Source organism: Oncorhynchus keta, chromosome 16 (assembly GCF_023373465.1).
Source record: "Oncorhynchus keta strain PuntledgeMale-10-30-2019 chromosome 16, Oket_V2, whole genome shotgun sequence".
NCBI lineage: Eukaryota > Metazoa > Chordata > Actinopteri > Salmoniformes > Salmonidae > Oncorhynchus > Oncorhynchus keta.
The window spans coordinates 13,229,150-13,248,190 of record NC_068436.1 but is presented as its reverse complement, the minus strand read 5'-3'; the positions used below and the strand labels follow the sequence as shown (position 1 = coordinate 13,248,190).

The 19,041-nt window shown below is 45.7% G+C and overlaps 1 protein-coding gene across 6 annotated transcripts in view; it reads left to right on the top strand.

The window, feature by feature from the left end:
* Window positions 1–19,041, top strand: part of LOC118371740 (FHF complex subunit HOOK interacting protein 1A-like) — a 49,857-nt gene that overhangs the window by 7,651 nt on the left and 23,165 nt on the right. For 2 of the 6 annotated variants that reach the window (XM_052464710.1, XM_052464706.1), the window contains exons 2-3: window positions 15,511–15,586; window positions 17,650–17,889. In XM_052464710.1, the coding sequence (XP_052320670.1) occupies window positions 17,770–17,889 (120 nt within the window). In that variant the 5' untranslated portion in view covers window positions 15,511–15,586; window positions 17,650–17,769. Of the gene's footprint in view, window positions 1–13,054; window positions 13,098–13,140; window positions 13,345–15,510; window positions 15,587–17,649; window positions 17,890–19,041 lie in introns of all 6 variants that reach the window. The other 4 variants (XM_052464711.1, XM_052464707.1, XM_052464709.1 and 1 more) reach the window with 3 other exon arrangements.

The window sequence follows — 19,041 nt, the reverse complement described above, 5'->3', positions numbered from 1 at the left end:
CCAGCCTCCCCAGCACTTGACACACACCTCGCCTTCATATGGCTTTCCAGAATTCTAGTTTACCCTCATACTGACCTAGTAGTAAACAGCTTTAAGATGCTCTGCCTTGTGATCTTTAACCACACAGACTAGTGAGGTCATATCCCACAAGCCTCATCGCTCCAACTGAGTCACCTTGCATTACATTTACATTTACATTTAAGTCATTTAGCAGACGCTCTTATCCAGAGCGACTTACAAATTGGTGCATTCACCTTATGACATCCAGTAGAATAGTCACTTTACAATAGTGCATCTAAATCTTAAAGGGGGGTGAGAAGGATTACTTATCCTATCCTAGGTATTCCTTAAAGAGGTGGGGTTTCAGGTGTCTCCGGAAGGTGGTGATTGACTCCGCTGTCCTGGCGTCGTGAGGGAGTTTGTTCCACCATTGGGGGCCAGAGCAGCGAACAGTTTTGACTGGGCTGAGCGGGAACTGTACTTCCTCAGTGGTAGGGAGGCGAGCAGGCCAGAGGTGGATGAACGCAGTGCCCTTGTTTGGGTGTAGGGCCTGATCAGAGCCTGGAGGTACTGAGGTGCCGTTCCCCTCACAGCTCCGTAGGCACCAGCACCATGGTCTTAAATGTTAAATGTAGCAGATGCGAGCTTCAACTGGAAGCCAGTGGAGAGATCGGAGGAGCGGGGTGACGTGAGAGAACTTGGGAAGGTTGAACACCAGACGGGCTGCGGCGTTCTGGATGAGTTGTAGGGGTTTAATGGCACAGGCAGGGAGCCCAGCCAACAGCGAGTTGCAGTAATCCAGACGGGAGATGACAAGTGCCTGGATTAGGACCTGCGCCGCTTCCTGTGTGAGGCAGGGTCGTACTCTGCGGATGTTGTAGAGCATGAACCTACAGGAACGGGCCACCGCCTTGATGTTAGTTGAGAACGACAGGGTGTTGTCCAGGATCACGCCAAGGTTCTTAGCGCTCTGGGAGGAGGACAAGGGCTGTGATATATAGGGCCTATACCTAACGTAAACAAATAATTCATAGCACTATGTCAACATAGCAGGGGACGGAGACTTTATATAGCAAGATATTGGCTTTGTAACACGTGAATGCACTGGAAAAGTAAGGAGTTTTTCTGCTAAGTAACCACATGTGTGTGATCAGGTCAAGTGAGGAGGCAATGTGAAGGGTTGTCCCTTTTAAATCTCTGACATGCATGTCAATGGAGCATTACACAGGCCGGCTGGTTTAGTTTCACATAGTGGAATATCTGGTTTGACCACTTCAGTCTACAGTGAGACCTGTAGGGCTAACCCAAGCTATTCATGTAAGAGCAGAGTGTAGTCTGGATTCTACGGTTAACTTGTTTTACAAGGCGCACGCGTGTGCCTAAATTGAAAAATGTAGGCGCACACAAAGAAATTTAGGAGCACAATTAACATTATTTGCGATATTAAAGCCAGAATCTTACATTTTTCTCTGCTCACTCGTGCTCCTAAATAACAATTCCAGGTTGCACAGCAAAACATTTAGGCGCATATGCGAGTAAAATGCTCTCACTGTAGAGCCCTGGTAGTGGTGAGATTAGTGACTTATCATCGCAGGTTAGTTCATCTGGGAATTTTATTTTTTTATTTTTTTATTTCACCTTTATTTAACCAGGTAGGCTAATTGAGAACAAGTTCTCATTTGCAACTGCGACCTGGCCAAGATAAAGCATAGCAGTGTGAACAGACAACACAGAGTTACACATGGAGTAAACAATTAACAAGTCAGTAACACAGTAGAAAAAAAAGGGGAGTCTATATACAATGTGTGCCTTTAGCAGAAAAGTAAATAAATAAAAACAGTATGGGGATGAGGTAGGTAAAAATGGGTGGGCTATTTACCAATAGACTATGTACAGCTGCAGCGATCGGTTAGCTGCTCAGATAGCTGATGTTTGAAGTTGGTGAGGGAGATAAAAGTCTCCAACTTCAGCGATTTTTGCAATTCGTTCCAGTCACAGGCAGCAGAGTACTGGAACGAAAGGTGGCCAAATGAGGTGTTGGCTTTAGGGATGATCAGTGAGATACACCTGCTGGAGCGTGTGCTACGGATGGGTGTTGCCATCGTGACCAGTGAACTGAGATAAGGCAGAGCTTTACCTAGCATGGACTTGTAGATGACCTGGAGCCAGTGGGTCTGGCGACGAATATGTAGTGAGGGCCAGCCGACTAGAGCATACAAGTCGCAGTGGTGGGTGGTATAAGGTGCTTTAGTGACAAAATGGGAATGGCATGAGATCACAGTACACATATACATGCACACATACAGAACAAAGTTATACCCTATGGATTATATGGTTGAAGAGACTTAATTCAATGGGAGTTGGATAGGACAGAGTATCATGTAACACAGTTTACCTAGGGCACTGAGATATGAATATAATCATGTACTCATCAACTTCCATTGGCTATTTCTAACATATGGTGCAACACTTCATAAGCTATGTGTGTGTCAGTGAACACTTGGTGTTCTCTCTACGTCATGGATGGTTGTCAATCAGAAGGCACAAGCAGCTGAGAGTGCCGCTAACTAGTGATCCTTGAGCTTGAGGTCCTTCCGATTATCTTGACAGGCTGTTGTTAACGTTGCAGAATGTGCTGCTTTTTCAACAAGCACAGAGGGCATGCTCGGTTAAGTTTGTTTTGAAAAACATCTCTCTCTGACTAGGCCAGGGAACAAAGTGACCAACCATGCAGGGCAGCATGAGGTAGCATAAACCCAGGCCACTGTGTGACTGGAACAGGGAAGAAACAGGTGTCTGGGACAGCCACCATGCCAACAGCGGTGGCCGTGACGACTCACCGACCGACCGGTCTCCCTTTCTCCCAGTTTCTCACACTGGCCATGGCCTCAGCCCGGCTCAGGCTCAGCATTGTCCCGTGTTTGGGATTACACCCCCCCTTACCTCCATGTCTATCCTCCCAGCCCCCTCTGGCGACCCCAGTGAGGGGTCAGTGAGAACAAGGGGGCCGTGTAGAGAGGGCCACTTGCTGGAGTTGTTAACATAGTCTTAACCTAATCCGCTGGGGATGACTGACTGTCGCCCATACCTCTGAACCTTAACACAACTGTTATGTAACTTTTTAGACTGAATGTCTACACTAAGTACCTCGTATCTACTGTTGATTGAACTGAAAGTCTCCACTAAGTAAAGGGAAAGGGGGATACCGAGTAAGTTTCACAACTGAATGCATTCAACCAAAATGTGTCTTCCGCATCTAACCCAACCCCTCTGAATCAGAGAGGTGCCCCGGGGGGCAGCCTTAATCTACACCCACGTCATCGGCGCCCGGGGAGCAGTTGTTGTTGGGGGTTAACGGCTTTGCTTAAGGGCAGAACGGCAGATTTTTCCACCTTGACGACTCAGGGATTTGAACCTGCGATCTTTCGGTTAAGTACCTCTTGTTGTCTACTGTTGATTACCACTTATTGAGAAGATTGAAGAAGCTGTCAAGCTTCTTAGTGTCATTGTTTCGTATTTGACATGGCATATTCCTTTTTAAAGGTGTCATTTTTTTTCTCCCTTCTCACGTAACTACAGTCACGTTAACTGAGACAGTCTACCTGTTTACTTTTTTCTTGAATTTGCTTGTCTTTGATTAAGCTGAGACACCGTAGCTTGTTTTTGTCTCAGGATACATAACAAATTGCAGGACCTCCAACAACCTAAAATGACCTCCAATGACCTAAAGCATACTCACCACCAGTGGATGTTGCTGAGGGGAGAACGGCTCTTAATAATGTCTGGAATGGAGTGATTGCAATGGTATCAAGCCCATGAAAACCATGTTGTTGATACCATTCCATTTAGTCCATTTCAGCCATTATTATGAGCTGTTCTCCCCTCAGTAGCCTCCACTGCTCTCCATCTATAGAACAGCATGGTGTCTAGTGGGGAGACTGACTGGAGAGGGAAGATTCATATCTTAACACTACTGCAGTTCAAAAAACAGGCGCAACAGCAGTAGTGTGTGCCTGTTGAGTCCAAACCAATGGAGCCTATTATCTCCTCTGATCTGGTTAATGACATGATGAGAGCGTGGCGAGGCCTAGCGCTTTTCATCCCTTCTGAGAAAGGCTCTACCAACATCACAGCCATGCTATTCATCCCTTCTGAGAAGGGCTCTACCAACATCACAGCCATGCTATTCATCCCTTCTGAGAAGGGCTCGACCAACATCACAGCCATGCTATGCTATTCATCCCTTCTGAGAAGGGCTCTACCAACATCACAGCCATGCTATGCTATTCATCCCTTCTGAGAAGGGCTCTACCAACATCACAGCCATGCTATTCATCCCTTCTGCGAAGGGCTCTACCAACATCACAGCCATACTATGCTATTCATCCCTTCTGAGAAGGGCCCTACCAACATCACAGCCATGCTATGCTATTCATCCCTTCTGAGAAGGGCTCTACCAACATCACAGCCATGCTATGCTATTCATCCCTTCTGAGAAGGGCTCTACCAACATCACAGCCATGCTATGCTATTCATCCCTTCTGAGAAGGGCTGCATCACAGCCATGCTATGCTATTCATCCCTTCAGAAGGGCTCTACCAACATTTACTATTGCTATTCATCCCTTCTGACAAGGGCTCTAAACATTTGCCATCTATTCTACTGAGAAGCCATCACAGCTTTATTTATTTTTATTATTTCTTGTATGCATCCCTTCGAGAAGGGAACCATCAAGCCATGCTAAGTGTTTCATCTGAGAAGGGATCTACCAACATCACAGCCATGCTATGCTATTATCCTTTGAGAAGGGCCCTACCAAGATCAAATGCTATGAAACTATTCATCCCTTCTGAGAAGGGCCCTCCAACATCACAGCCATGCTATTCATCCCTTCTGAGAATACCAACATCACAGCCATGCTATTTATTCTCCCTTCTGACAGGGAACACTCACAGCCCTTTCATCCCTTCTGAGAAGGGCCATACAAACATCACAGCCCTTGCTATCTCCTTCTGAGAAGGGCCCTACCAACATCACAGCCATGCAAATCCCTTCATCTACCCATCACAGCCATGCTTTATCTCCTTCTGGAAGGGCAGCATGCTAAACACTCACCCCTATTTATCTCCTTTGAGAAGCAGCCCTACCAACATCATAGACCCCTATGCATTCATCCCTTCTGAGAAGCGGCAGCATCACAGCCATGCTCACCCCTTTCATCCCTTCTGAGAAGGGCCCTACCAACATCACAGCCATGCTATGCTATTCATCCCTTCTGAGAAGGGCCATGCAAACATCACAGCCCTTTCTATCTCCTTTGAGGGGCATGCAAACACTCAGCCCCCTTTCATCTCCTTCTGAGAAGGGCAGCATGCAAACACTCACAGCCCTTTTATCTCCTGTTGGAAGCGGCCCTAAGCATGCAAACACTCATCCCTTTTATCTCCTCACAGCCATGCTATGCGGCAGCATTCAAACACTACCAACATCACAGCCATGCTTCTATCATCCTGTTGGTGCGGCAGCATGCAAACCATGCTACCCCTTTTATCCCTCTGAGAAGCGGCAGCATGCAACATCACAGCCCTATTTTCATCTCCTTCTGAGAAGGGCCCTACCAACATCACAGCCATGCCATGCTATTCATCCCTTCTGAGAAGGGCTAAACACTCAGCCCCTATTCATCTTCTGAGAAGGGCCCTGTTGACATCACAGCCATGCGGCAGCATGCAAACACTCACAGCCCTTTCATCTCCCTTCTGAGTGCGGCAGCATGCAAACATCACAGCCATGCTTTCATCTCCTGTCTGAGTGCGGCAGCATGCAAACATCACACCCCTTTCATCTCCTGTCTGAGAAGGGCAGCATGCAAAGCACTCACCCCTTTCATCCCTTTGAGAAGGGCAGCATGCAAACACTCATCCCTTCTTTATCTCCAACATCACAGCCATGCTGCGGCAGCATGCAAACACTCACAGCCCTTTTATCTCCCTTCTGAGAAGCGGCAGCATACCAACATCACAGCAATGCTATGCTATTCATCGCTGCATCTCTGCAGCAATCAGACTTTATCTCCTGTTGGTGCGGCAGCATGCAAACACTCAGCCCCTTTATCTCCTTATTTCTTGTGCGGCAGCATGCAAACACTCACCCCTTTCATCTCCTGTTGGTGCGGCAGCATGCAAACACTCACCCCTTTCATCTCCTCTATGGTGCGGCAGCATGCAAACACTCACCCCTTTCATCTCCTGTTGGTGCGGCAGCATGCAAACACTCACCCCTTTTATCTCCTGTTGGTGCGGCAGCATGCAAACACTCACCCCTTTCATCTCCTGTTGGTGCGGCAGCATGCAAACACTCACCCCTTTCATCTCCTGTTGGTGCGGCAGCATGCAAACACTCACCCCTTTCATCTCCTGTTGGTGCGGCAGCATGCAAACACTCACCCCTTTCATCTCCTGTTGGCGCGGCAGCATGCAAACACTCACCCCTTTTATCTCCTGTTGGCGCGGCAGCATGCAAACACTCACCCCTTTCATCTCCTGTTGGTGCGGCAGCATGCAAACACTCACCCCTTTTATCTCCTGTTGGCGCGGCAGCATGCAAACAAGGTAGAGAGGAAGCAGCAGCAGAGATCTGGATTGATGTTCCCACACTAAACCCATTGAGAATAGGTCAGGGGTTTATCCATGTTGCCATCAGAGATCTACCTACTCCCCTCCTGACTCCTGGCCTTTGTTGTTTACAGCTACATGGGGATGGCGTATGTGGAAGTTCTGCTGTGGTACTGTACACACACAGTATTGTTTAACTAACCTTGTGGGGACACACAATTTATAAACATTCAAATCCTATTTTCCCTAACCTCTAACCTTAACCCAAAAAACTCCTAACTCCTGAACCTAATTCTACCTTGACCCTAAACCTCCTAGAAATAGCATTTGACCTTGTGGGGACTAACAAAATTTCCCCAGTTGGTCAAATTTCTGTTAATTTACTATTCTTGTGGGGACCCCACAAGTATAGTTACACACACACACACACACATATATACTGCAAGAATCACTTAACACACTCCCTGGATCACTGACAAGCTAACCTGCACTTGAAGGCTGTATTTTGTACCATTGTCTCCTGTGTTGTCTACTACTCACCTGTCTCAGTATTATTGAACCATTCAAACTAGCCTTATCTCACTGTAGCAGGCTGTGCAGCTCTCTGTATCACTGTCTCAGAGTCTCATGGAAGTCATTATTACGCAGTGGCTCAAGGGATTGTTTTAGCCACTCTAAATACAGGCAGCATGTTGCTGTGCCATTATGTGCTGTACCTAATGCTGTGAGCAAGAGAACGCTGAGTGTGTCAGCCTGGATATGCATTTTATAATATGTGTTGATCCTCTGGGGTGTTTGGCTCTAATCCACTCAGCTTGTTGACCTTTCCCTTGTTACCAGTCTCTCCCTTCCCCCCCGGGCCTCCTCCCTCTCTAGCAGGTAATGAGGAGGTGATCTGATGTGTTTGAACATGTTAATCAACCTCCTCCACTGAGCTCAGAGGTGGGAACACTGACTGAACGCAGCACGTGTTGAGCACCTACCTCAGCCAACCTACACCTCAGCCTATAACCTTCAGCTGTTCTTTAACACAGAATCACAGTCCTATCTGATAAGGTCCTTTATGGCTGTTACCCTTTTGTATTAGGTTGTTAATGGGCACAGCTGTTGAGTCCCTTCATGTTGATGTTTCATTTCAGAAATACGACTGACTGTTGATGTATTGTACGTTGCCTCAGAATGATGTGTTGATTGGTACTCCTTTTTAATGTAGCCAACACAGATGAGTTTCAGAGAAATGTATATTTGTGATGTTATAGTCTGAATGCAGTAGGCCTAACTGTTTCATAGAGACTAACTGTAGTGCGGACAGTGGTCAACGTCCCCTCGGCTACAGGAGAACGGACGCCTGGATGGTGTCCTCCTATTGTAAATGTATGTGTTGTTCATTGGAGAAGGGGAAAGATAGACTATATATAGCCAGGCTCTCCCTCTGTGGCCAGTTGTGGCCCACCTGTAAATATTTCAACGAGGTACCGTCACTTTAATGGGGCCCATCTATCACCAGGGTTGCCATGGCCACCAAGCCACTGTAAATGTCCTCCTTTTTTCACCCATTGGGCTATTAACGGTGGGAGAAGAGAGAGGAGGGCCAATATCAGAGCCCATTCGTCCTGGCCAGACCCTATTGTTGGTCCATTAGTCCTAGACCAGGCCCTGCCATTAGTCCTAGAACAGGCCCTGCCATTAGTCCTAGACCAGGCCCTGCCATTAGACCTGGACCAGGTCCTGCCATTAGACTTGGACCAGGCCCTGCTATTAGACTTGGACCAGGCCCTGCCATTAGTCCTAGACCAGGCCCTGCCATTAGACTTGGACCAGGCCCTGCCATTAGACCTGGACCGGGCCCTGCCATTAGTCCTAGACCAGGCCCTGCCATTAGACCTGGACCAGGCCCTGCCATTAGACCTGGACCAGGCCCTGCCATTAGTCCTAGACCAGGCCCTGCCATTGGTCCTGGACCAGGCCCTGCCATATGAAAGTTGGTAGTTCCTTTTAACATGAGACTTCAATATTCCCAGGTAAGAAGTTTTAGGTTGTAGGAATTATAGGACTATTTCCCTCTATACCATTTGTATGTCATTAACCTTTGACTATTGGATGTTCTTATAGGCACTTTAGTATTGCCAGTGTAACAGTATAGCTTCTGTCCCTCTCCTCGCTCCTCCCTGGGCTCGAATCAGCAACACAACGACAGCAGCCACCATCGAAGCAGCGTTACCCATGCAGAGCAAGGGAAACAACTACTAGAAGGCTCAGAGCGAGTGATGTTTGAAACGCTATTAGCGCGCGCTAACTAACTAGCCATTTAACATCGGTTACGCCAGCCTAATCTCAGGAGTTGATAGGCTTGAAGTCATAAACAGCGCGATGCTTGATGCACAACAAAGAGCTGCTGTCAAAACACACGAAAGTGCTATTTGAATGAATGTTTACGCGCCTGCTTCTGCCTACCACCGCTCAGTCAGATACTTAGATACTTGTATGCTTGTATGCTCAGTCAGATTATATGCAACGCAGGACACGCTAGATAATATCTAGTAATATCATCATGCTTACAAAACCTCTGTCCTTAGGCAAACATTCTATCCTGTCATCTGTGGCTCTGCCTGCGTTATCTCCTGTGAAAAGCTCTTCCTATTTTGTTACCTGTGAAGCCTCTCTCTCCCTCCCTCCCTCCCAGCCCATCCATTGAATAACACGTTCAAAAGATGACATAACAAGATAGACCTCACTTCACTTTCTATAGCTTTATCTCAATGTATTTACCTTGGGAGTTAGCTAGGTAATAATAATAATAATATAATATAATATAATAATAATAATATAATAATAATAATAATAATAATATATATAATAATAATAATATAATATAATATAATAATATAATATATGCCAGGTCTCTCTACCTAACTCAGATTAGGACTTGTTGCTCTGTGTATAGTCAACCAGTAACCAACTTTACAAAGATGCATGACACAGTTCGAAGAAAATGGTCTTTTCATCTGGTAGAATTCAGTGTTGAACTTCAGTTCAAACCATTCTAATTTCAGGTGGAGCTATAATGTATCATTCAGTTATTCTTCTCTCTGTAAAAGCCCTACTGTTTAGAAGCTACCTCTCCTAATTCCCTGTACACAGACTGATGAGCCCAATACTTTTGCTGTAATCTGGAGAATATTATTTTAGCAGCAGGGGGTCTGGAACCTGGTAGAGATGCCAGCCACGGCCATTTTTGGGGATGCTGTGTGGTGTAGACGTAGACGTGGCATGCACTGGTTGAATAGGGATGTAGGCTACTGTGGCACTACAGTGTATTTTGTACTTGGCTACTTTCATTACTCAGGAGACACTTATACACATTCAGTGACTATTATAGCATGTATAGCATAGGCCTATGTTATAGCATTGTTATGTCAAGAGGACATAAGCAAATGTCAATGCAGTGATGTTTCTAAATCCAAGGCGAAACTAACACAATGTTGACAGAGAACACTCAGCAGTTCACTGTCCTCTAATCTAACAGGTTCTTAGAAGGAATTTAACAGTAACATGGGGAATGTGTTGTTGATCTCTTCAAGCTCTCTCTCTCTCTCTCTCTCTCTCTCTCTCTCTCTCTCTCTCTCTCTGTCCCTCTTTCTCTCTCTCTCTCGCTCTCTCTCTGTATCTCTCGCTCTCTCATTCTTTGTATCTCTCACTATCTAATTCTTTCTCTCTAATTCTCTCCATCTCTCTTTCCCTTTCCCCCTGCACTTCCTTAGCAAAATCAACATGGTGTTATGCTGCTATATTTAATTTATCATCAGTCTAGTTTGTCTGTGGTGGTATGGCTTTAAAACACTGCTACAGTTGGCCTATTTCTTCCTCTCAATTATCCATGTTCCTCATCTCTACTAGGCTTCAAAGCAGATTTGATGTTCTCCTCGTGTTGCTGTTCCCTATTCCCTCACTCACACGAAGCCCTATGAGGAGTTAACCTCCACCTCAAGTGGAAATCATCTCACCCTGTACTCTGACCCAAACCCTTCAGAAATAACATCTGGTCATGAATGGCAGAAACCATGGTTAGAGGATGACACTAGGTCTGTGGGCGAGAGGGGGATGGAACTAGATTCGATAGTGCTGCTAGGTAACGGATGTGTTTTGAAATGGTGGAAGCTCCTGTAGTGGATTCATGTCCTCTATGTATGCCAGTAGGAGTGGGTAATGAGCAAGAGCAGTGTGGACGTTTCTCCTTCCTTTGCACTTGTGAGAGTGGGGATGGAGAAGGATAATGACAGAATGAGATCCTCATCATCCCTTGCAGTTGTCATCATTCAGTTTCATCACCATCTAGGCTACATTGTAATCTTTCATCAGTGACTCAGGTCTCTGATCCCAACAGGGGTTCTTCACTGTGCCCGATCACAGCAGGAGGTCTGTTCCATTTCACCTCCTTTTGGAATAAATGAGCCACAAGTAGTGTGTTACCACATACGTCCTCATGATCAATGAGACTATTGATTCATTATTGATCCAGATTAGTCACCGACTCGCTCCAAAACAGAAAAAAACGCCTGAATGTTTACAGCACTCCCTGCTTAAAGCAGCATGCCTCTTCCCTTTTCAACTCAGTTCAAGTGCCTCCAAAGTGTGTGTGTGTGTGTGTGTGTGTGTGTGTGTGTGTGTGTGTGTGTGTGTGTGTGTGTGTGTGTGTGTGTGTGTGTGTGTGTGTGTGTGTGTGTGTGTGTGTGTGTCTGGCTGAGGTTCGCAACAGGGGTCCTTAGTCAACACTCCTGTTTTCAAAGGGAGATGATGACTTCTTCAGAGCTTATCTATTTATCCAGTCTCTGGCGTTTGGGGCTATGGAGACGTGTAAGCAACACATTAACATAATTACCTGATTGGTATAATTGGATAATGACTGTGAAACTGAGTGGAGAGGCATGCAGGGTTGTGTGCAGGAGAGATTGGGTTTTAGACCCCCCTGGCAAAGAGGCACGCACAAACATACAGACACACACACTTTTCTGGGTCACATGCTCTCCCAGAAACATTATAAATTGAGTTGATTACACAGGCATCGAAAATAATAAAGATGACTACATTCATTGTGTGAAAGCAAAGCACCATCTCCCTGGTGCTGCTCTTTATAGAAGTGGTGCCCCATCTCCCTGGTGCTGCTCTTTATAGAAGTGGTGCCCCATCTCCTTGGTGCTGCTCTTTATAGAAGTGGTGCCCCATCTCCTTGGTGCTGCTCTTTATAGAAGTGGTGCCCCATCTCCCTGGTGCTGCTCTTTATAGAAGAGGTGCCCCATCTCCTTGGTGCTGCTCTTTATAGAAGTGGTGGCCCATCTCCCTGGTGCTGCTCTTTATAGAAGTGGTTGCCCATCTCCCAGGTGCTGCTCTTTATAGAAGTGGTTGCCCATCTCCCTGGTGCTGCTCTTTATAGAAGTGGTTGCCAATCTCCCTGGTGCTGCTCTTTATAGAAGTGGTTGCCCATCTCCCTGGTGCTGCTCTTTATAGAAGTGGTGGCCCATCTCCCTGGTGCTGCTCTTTATAGAAGTGGTGGCCCATCTCCCTGGTGTTCCTCTTTATAGAAGTGGTGGCCCATCTCCCTGGTGCTGCTCTTTATAGAAGTGGTGGCCCATCTCCCTGGTGCTGCTCTTTATAGAAGTGGTGCCCCATTTCCTTGCTGCTCCTCTTTATAGAAGTGGTGCCCTATTTCAGGCTTGACAGTATGTTGCTGGGCTCTATTTTGAGCAAGTGGAGCATCTCCTCTCCAGGCAATACAGTAGTATCCTCCAATATGTCTTCCAAATGCAGTGCACTATGCAGTTAGTAGCTACATTTCTGTCTCCAGTGTCTCAGATTAGTTACTAGTTGTTGGTGTTTTCGGCAACTGGTGTGCAGTGTGGAGTCTGTAGTCATACATTTTTTACCCCTAATTTCCTGGAATTATAATTGGTTTTTAGAATGATTCAGTGTCAATCCCAGCATAATTTAATACAAAAAAGTAGCTTCCTATAACAGGAATGAAAAACAAATTTAGGATGGGTTAAAGAGGTCAACATTGCTCATCACTGACTGACTCTATTTTCGAGCGTGGCACACTGTAGAGTTACCTCTTAATGTACTGGGACTGGGAGGATATACATTTTTTAAATGGAACCGTTTATGTAACTAGGCAGTTAAGAACAATTTGCAATGATGGCCTACACCGGCCAAACCCGGACAATGCTGGGTCAATTGTGCGCCACCCTATGGGACTCTGAACGACAGCCGGTTGTGATGCAGCCTGGATATAATATGCAGGAGTGTTAAACTACAGACAGTACTGAGCTATACAGGGACATATTAGCCCAGTGGTGAATTTTAAAAGGCACTCAGTCATACTCCAACCATATTAAGAAGAAACCAAGATGGCCAAGATGCAAACATAATCTTCTATTTTATTCTAGGACACAGTAGTTGCCAGTGCATTGCTGTCTGAGTCCAGGTTAGGTAAGTTAACCACTATAAAAGTACAACGCTAATCTACCACCAGGCCTGTTTTGACCCCATGAGGTTGAGGACACAGACTCTGGTGAGGTAATGTGTCTGTCTGTGGCATTAAGACCGAGCAGAGACGCAGCCAACTGGAGGAACCCAACAGACTGCTACTACTGTCTCTCTCTACCCTATAATTGGGGGTCATGCATCTGGCTGGAACACTAAGAAGAGGACTGTAATAATATCTCAATATTCCAAGGTAAGAGGTTTTAGGTTGTAGATAATATAGTATTTATAGGACTATTTCTCTCTATACCATATGTTTTTCATTAACCTTTGACTATTGGATGTTCTTATAGGCACTTTAGTATTGCCAGTGAAACAGTATAGCTTCCGTCCCTCTCCTCGCCCCTACCTGGGCTCGAACCAGGAACACATCGACAACAGCCACACTCGAAGCAGCGTTACCCATCGCTCCACAAAAGCCACGGCCCTTGGGCAAGGGGAATAACTACTCCAAGTCTCAGAGCGAGTGACGTTTGAAACGCTATTAGCACGCACCCCGCTAACTAGCTAGCCATTTCACATCGGTTACACCAGCCTAATCTCGGGAGTTGATAGGCTTGAAGTCATAAACAGTGCTGTGTTTACGAACAGCTGCTGGCAAAACACACGTCAGTCAGACTGCTCTATCAATTGCTCTATTTTATCTAACTGATGGCATCCCTAAGTCTAAATATTCCTGTTACATTGTACAACCTTCAATGTTATGTCATAATTACGTAAAATTCTGGCAAATTAGTACACAACGAGCCAGGCGGCCCAAACGTTTGCATATACACTGACTGCGTGCAATGAACGCAAGAGAAGTGACACAATTTCACCTGGTTAATATTGCCTGCTAACCTGGATTTCTTTTAGCTAAATATGCAGGTTTAAAAATATATACTTCCGTGTATTGATTTTAAGAAAGGCATTGATGTTTATGGTTAGTGCAACGATTGTGCTTTTTTCGCAAATGCGCTTTTGTTAAATCATCCCCCTGCGTTGCATCGATTATATGCAACACAGGACATGCTAGATAAACTAGTAATATCATCAACCATGTGTAGTTACCTAGTGATTATGATTGATTGATTGTTTTTTATTAGATAAGTTTAATGCTAGCTAGCAACTTACCTTGCTTTACTGCATTCACGTAACAGGCAGGCTCCTCGTGGAGTGCAATGAGAGACAGGTGGTTAGAGCATTGGACTAGTTAACAAGGCAGTTAACCCACCGTTCCTAGGTCGTCATTGAAAATAATTATGTGTTCTTAATTAACTGACTTTAAAAAGGCGGCAAAATCGGCGTCCAAAAATACAGATTTCCGATTGTTATGAAAACTTGAAATCGGCCCTAATTAATCGGCCATTCCGATTAATCGGTCGACCTCTAGTCGAGGGTGTGAAGGTGAATGGAGGTGTGGATTCCTTTAGAGCACACCTCCTCTCCCCTCCCCTCTCCTCTCTGTTTGCTTTGATCCAGCTAGACCTGGACCCCACCTTACCCTCCATGGGTGGAGCAGGTCCCTGGAGGCACTACAGCCACAGTCTGGGCAGCGGAATGGGTGTTTTATGGCTGGGTGGGGGGCTGACACACACACACACACACACGCACACGCACACGCACACGCACACTATCATGCCGATATGATCTTCAGGGAAACATTTCAGAGTTGTTGCTACAGAGTAAGTCAACTTGGATATGACTGGTAAGCAGTGCATTTTGTATGGTTGTCGGTGGGCTCGAGAATGCCTAGAATGTTTTAGCTTATGTTTTATTTGACGTGTGTGTACTTCCGTGATCTGGCCTCCCTCTAAGAGTGTGGTCAGTGGTTACATCGTAGAAGTAAAGTCTTTCTGCGCGCTGTAATATGTTGTGACAGGTTTCCCATGGTGCCTCAGTGTGACAGTGTCAGGAGGAGAGGGGGCTCATGGTTGACCAGAGACGCCAATTATATCACAATTATATCACAACTCTAATTGGAGTGAACAGTAGCATGATTATTCAACAAATGATGATGACATTTATTATGTTCTTTCAGAAGATGTTAGTTTGGCACTGTTGTCTCCATGCTTGTGTAGTGTGTGTGGATGTGGCGGGGGTTGTTGGATTGCTCTCTCTCTCTCTCTCTCTCTCTCTCTCTCTCTCTCTCTCTCTCTCTCTCATATGTTACTCCCCCTCTCTCTCTACAGTCAGTGGTGTTCTGAGCCTCTTACTCACATTGTCCAGTCACTTCCTCACATAGCTCTAGTCTCCAGTCATTCCACTGCTCCGTACCACATTACCAGGAACTCCACTCAGTCACACTGTCTGGCAGTGCTGCTCTCAAACCTCCTCTGGTGTGTCAAAGTTAGACTTCCCTCTCTCTCTATCTCCACAGGACTGGGTGTGTATGGATGTAAAGAGGGGACATTCTGTATTGTCGATACAAGACGAGCAACCATGGTAGAACAGAGGTAGGAATTTCAGCAATTTCTGTCCTGGGTGACCCCGCCTCATGCATTCCTATAAGGCACGTTCCCTGTGTTAACTAAAAACAGATGTGTTTAGCTTTAGCATGAGTGTTTTAGTGTCTCTCTGTTGTGCCAAGCTCTGTGGTTTGGTTGTTGAGTCTCTCCTCTTCAAGTGGGTCGAAACCATTCACAAAAAAGTTTGATTTGGCCGTGATTGGTTGAGAGGCCGTTTGAGGGGCAGCCTTTCTGATCTCTAATTGGTCATTGTGGTCTGACGGTCTGCAGCTGCTTCTGCTTCCAGCAGGAGGGTTACAGTTGAACTCCTGCAGTGCATGGCTGCAATTCATGTGTTGTTATTGTACACTGTATGAAGCAGATGTCTTCAATAGAAGACATTGTCCTAAAATGTTGTTTACTGACCTGGTTGATTATATGCTAGTACCTAGCAACGGCTAACTAGGTATTGTGCGTTTGTTTGCATTTTTGTCAGATTGAGTCGGTAGCCCAGTTTTTTTATGTACTGTCTAGTCAGTCCCAATTGTCTGTTATCAAGTCTTCAAAGTGTGATCTGTTGGCATGGATATAATCTGTTGAACATCAGTTGTTCTCAGAATTACGCCCATCCGATGTGGGCACTTGACCAATGACATCACATAGCACTAGACTCCTAGACTCCTGGAATGAAAATCATCTGATTCTCAGAACCGCCATAGTCTCCATTCACTGTCCCCGGAGGAACGGAAACATGGGATTCTAGGAAGATAGTAGAAGCCAAATATCCTCCGTCCTGAGTTATAGTCCTATTTATAACTGACCTGAGCAGGGACTGGGGCGGGCGGGGAGGGGGATGGCCTGTTGCACTACACCATGTTAGCAGATAGCCAAGCTTTTGTTTGCAGCAATGGTCCTCTTTCCTGTACAATCACCTCCTTTACAAGGGAAGCAACAAATAACCCTGGCTTGCACCTATTGTTATCTGACTGTCACAGTAACATAATTAAGTTAGCAATGCCTCTGTGCATTGCAAAGCCCATCGGTGCTGGTATAAGCATAGAGAATGTATTTGTGTTTTATTTCAATCTGTGGGGATACAGGTCTAAGTGTGTAGCAGTTAAACTCTAAGGCTGGAACAGTTCTGCAGTGTCTTGACAGACAAGTTCTTTTTAGTACTTTTAATCATTATTTTGGTTCCCGACTGACGAGCAGTGTGAGAAACGAACACCTGACCTCACTCTCTAGATATGTGAGGGACACATATTTTCACAGGCGCTTCTGGACAGAGCTAGAACCAACAGAATCAACATAACTTTAGGCTACAGACAAAGTCGACATATTTTACATACCAAAACAGTTCCAGACCATTCATGGAAAGAATAGTGTTTTATTAGTTCTTGCGGGCCCACTAGCTGGTAATACACACTCTATTGTCATGCATCATAATCTCTTCTGGTGTCACAAGATGAGTGAGTGGGTGATGAGTGGTGTCACTGGGACCTTATGGAATTCACTGTGCATTGTAGCGTACTAGCGAGGCGTTACGTCTGTAACTCTGTGGTCCTCTGTAGTTCAGTTGCTAGAGCATGGAGCTTGCAACTCCAGCATAGTGGGTTCAATTCCCGGGCCCGCCCATACTTACAAATGTGTGCGAGCACGACTGTACGTCGCTTTGGAAAAAAACGTCTGCTAAATGGCTTATATTATTACAAAGCCATCACCACTTTTCCCTTGGTAAGTATTTTTGGCAGGCACTTGTCGAGTTGAGGAATAGAGGACATGGGTTGTGCCACCGGCTGAGTGTCTCCCTCTCTTGCTCGCTCTCTTCCTCTGCCCTGTCACTGTTTTCCCTCTCTTTTCTCTCGCATGCCTAGCTGCTGTGAATGTCACCCTGAATCTGTCCTATGGCTACAGTAGTCTTTAATCTGTCCTGTGCTAACAGTAGTCTTAATCTGTCAGCTACTCCTACAGTATGCCATAGTATGTATTGTTATAGGTTTGAACAATGACAAACTACTGATTCTCCATCTGCATGTACAGGATGATGACATGATGTTTTCTGTGTTCTGCAGATGCCCAGTATTCCCTCACCCCCCTGTGCAAGTAGTCTCAGCCGGTCTCCAGTGAGGACTCTCCCCCTCTACCCCTCTCCGTCCTGCGTAATGGTTTAACCCACACGAGATCTGGTCACCATGATGATGGCCTCCATGGTTGCCAACGGAAACAGGGATGGCAGACAGGGGGAGGCCCTGGTCCTGAAAGGGGTGGACCCAGAGACCTGCATGATCGTGTTCAAGAACCACTGGGCACAGGTAAACAAAACCACTACTCTGTATGTAACCTTAGATATAACTTCAGCTCAAAACCCTCATTTAACTTGTACAGTTCAATCTCGTAGAACCCGGACCCGAACTCAAACCCTCAGAACACTAAATGCATATCATTGTAGCCCAATCACTTTAACCCAGAAGCTCTTCCACAAACTCTTATAATTGGAACCATAACTCCAAACCCCACCGCAGAACCTATAACACAAACATTTCCTAAATCCTACAACCTAAACTCCTACAATCCCGCCCTTGAACGTGAACCCTCTCAGCCCCAGACCTCATTGTGGTAACTGAAATAATGACTGTCTACTGGCTCCTCCCTTCTCTATTCAGCCCAGTGGGAGGGAGTTTGCAGGAGTCTCCACTCCTCTCAGCTACAGAGAATAGAATATAGTAAGGCCTGGAAACACAAACATAATTTACTGTCAAATGGGGTTGGAGCTCAGGTTGCTGGACGTAGAACAGCCTGAAATTATGTTCAATCTGTTTCATTTTTGTGTATCATTCTCAGCATTTTTGATTTATTCTTAACCTGTTATTTAACTAGGCAAGTCAGTTAAGAACAAATTCTTATTTACAATTACGGCCTACCCCGGCCAAACCCTAACCAGGACGACGTTGGGCCAAATGTGCGCCGCTCTATGGGATAATATAAATGTTAGGTCTGTGAAGTGCACTGTTAAGGGTTTCAACAGAATCATATTCTGAAATGTAGGACATTTCTAGGTCTTGGACCCTCTGCAGGCAGGTTGGCACTACAATACGGCTCCAGCTGAGTCTTAATTGCTACATTTTGGCTAATTAATAGCGTGATAGGAGTGCTATTGAGTTTGGGTCTTAGCGGGCTGGGCTTTTCCAGGAATTCTAAGTAGGCACCCCCCGGGACCCTGTATTGAGGAACATTGTTGACATTTCAGAAAAATAAGTAGACTTTCATTGACAGTCAATGGCTTCAGCCTTATCTCTCCCTCTCCAGACCCCTGTGAAATCACTGTCCTTTTGTTAGGATGTCTGAGAGAGCTGGATGTTATTCACTCAGTGTAGTGGGTTGCCCAGGACAGGATAATATGTTCTGGGCAACAGTTTGTTTCATCTCACTATGGTTCTATACAGATACCAGTACACAAAGGGAAC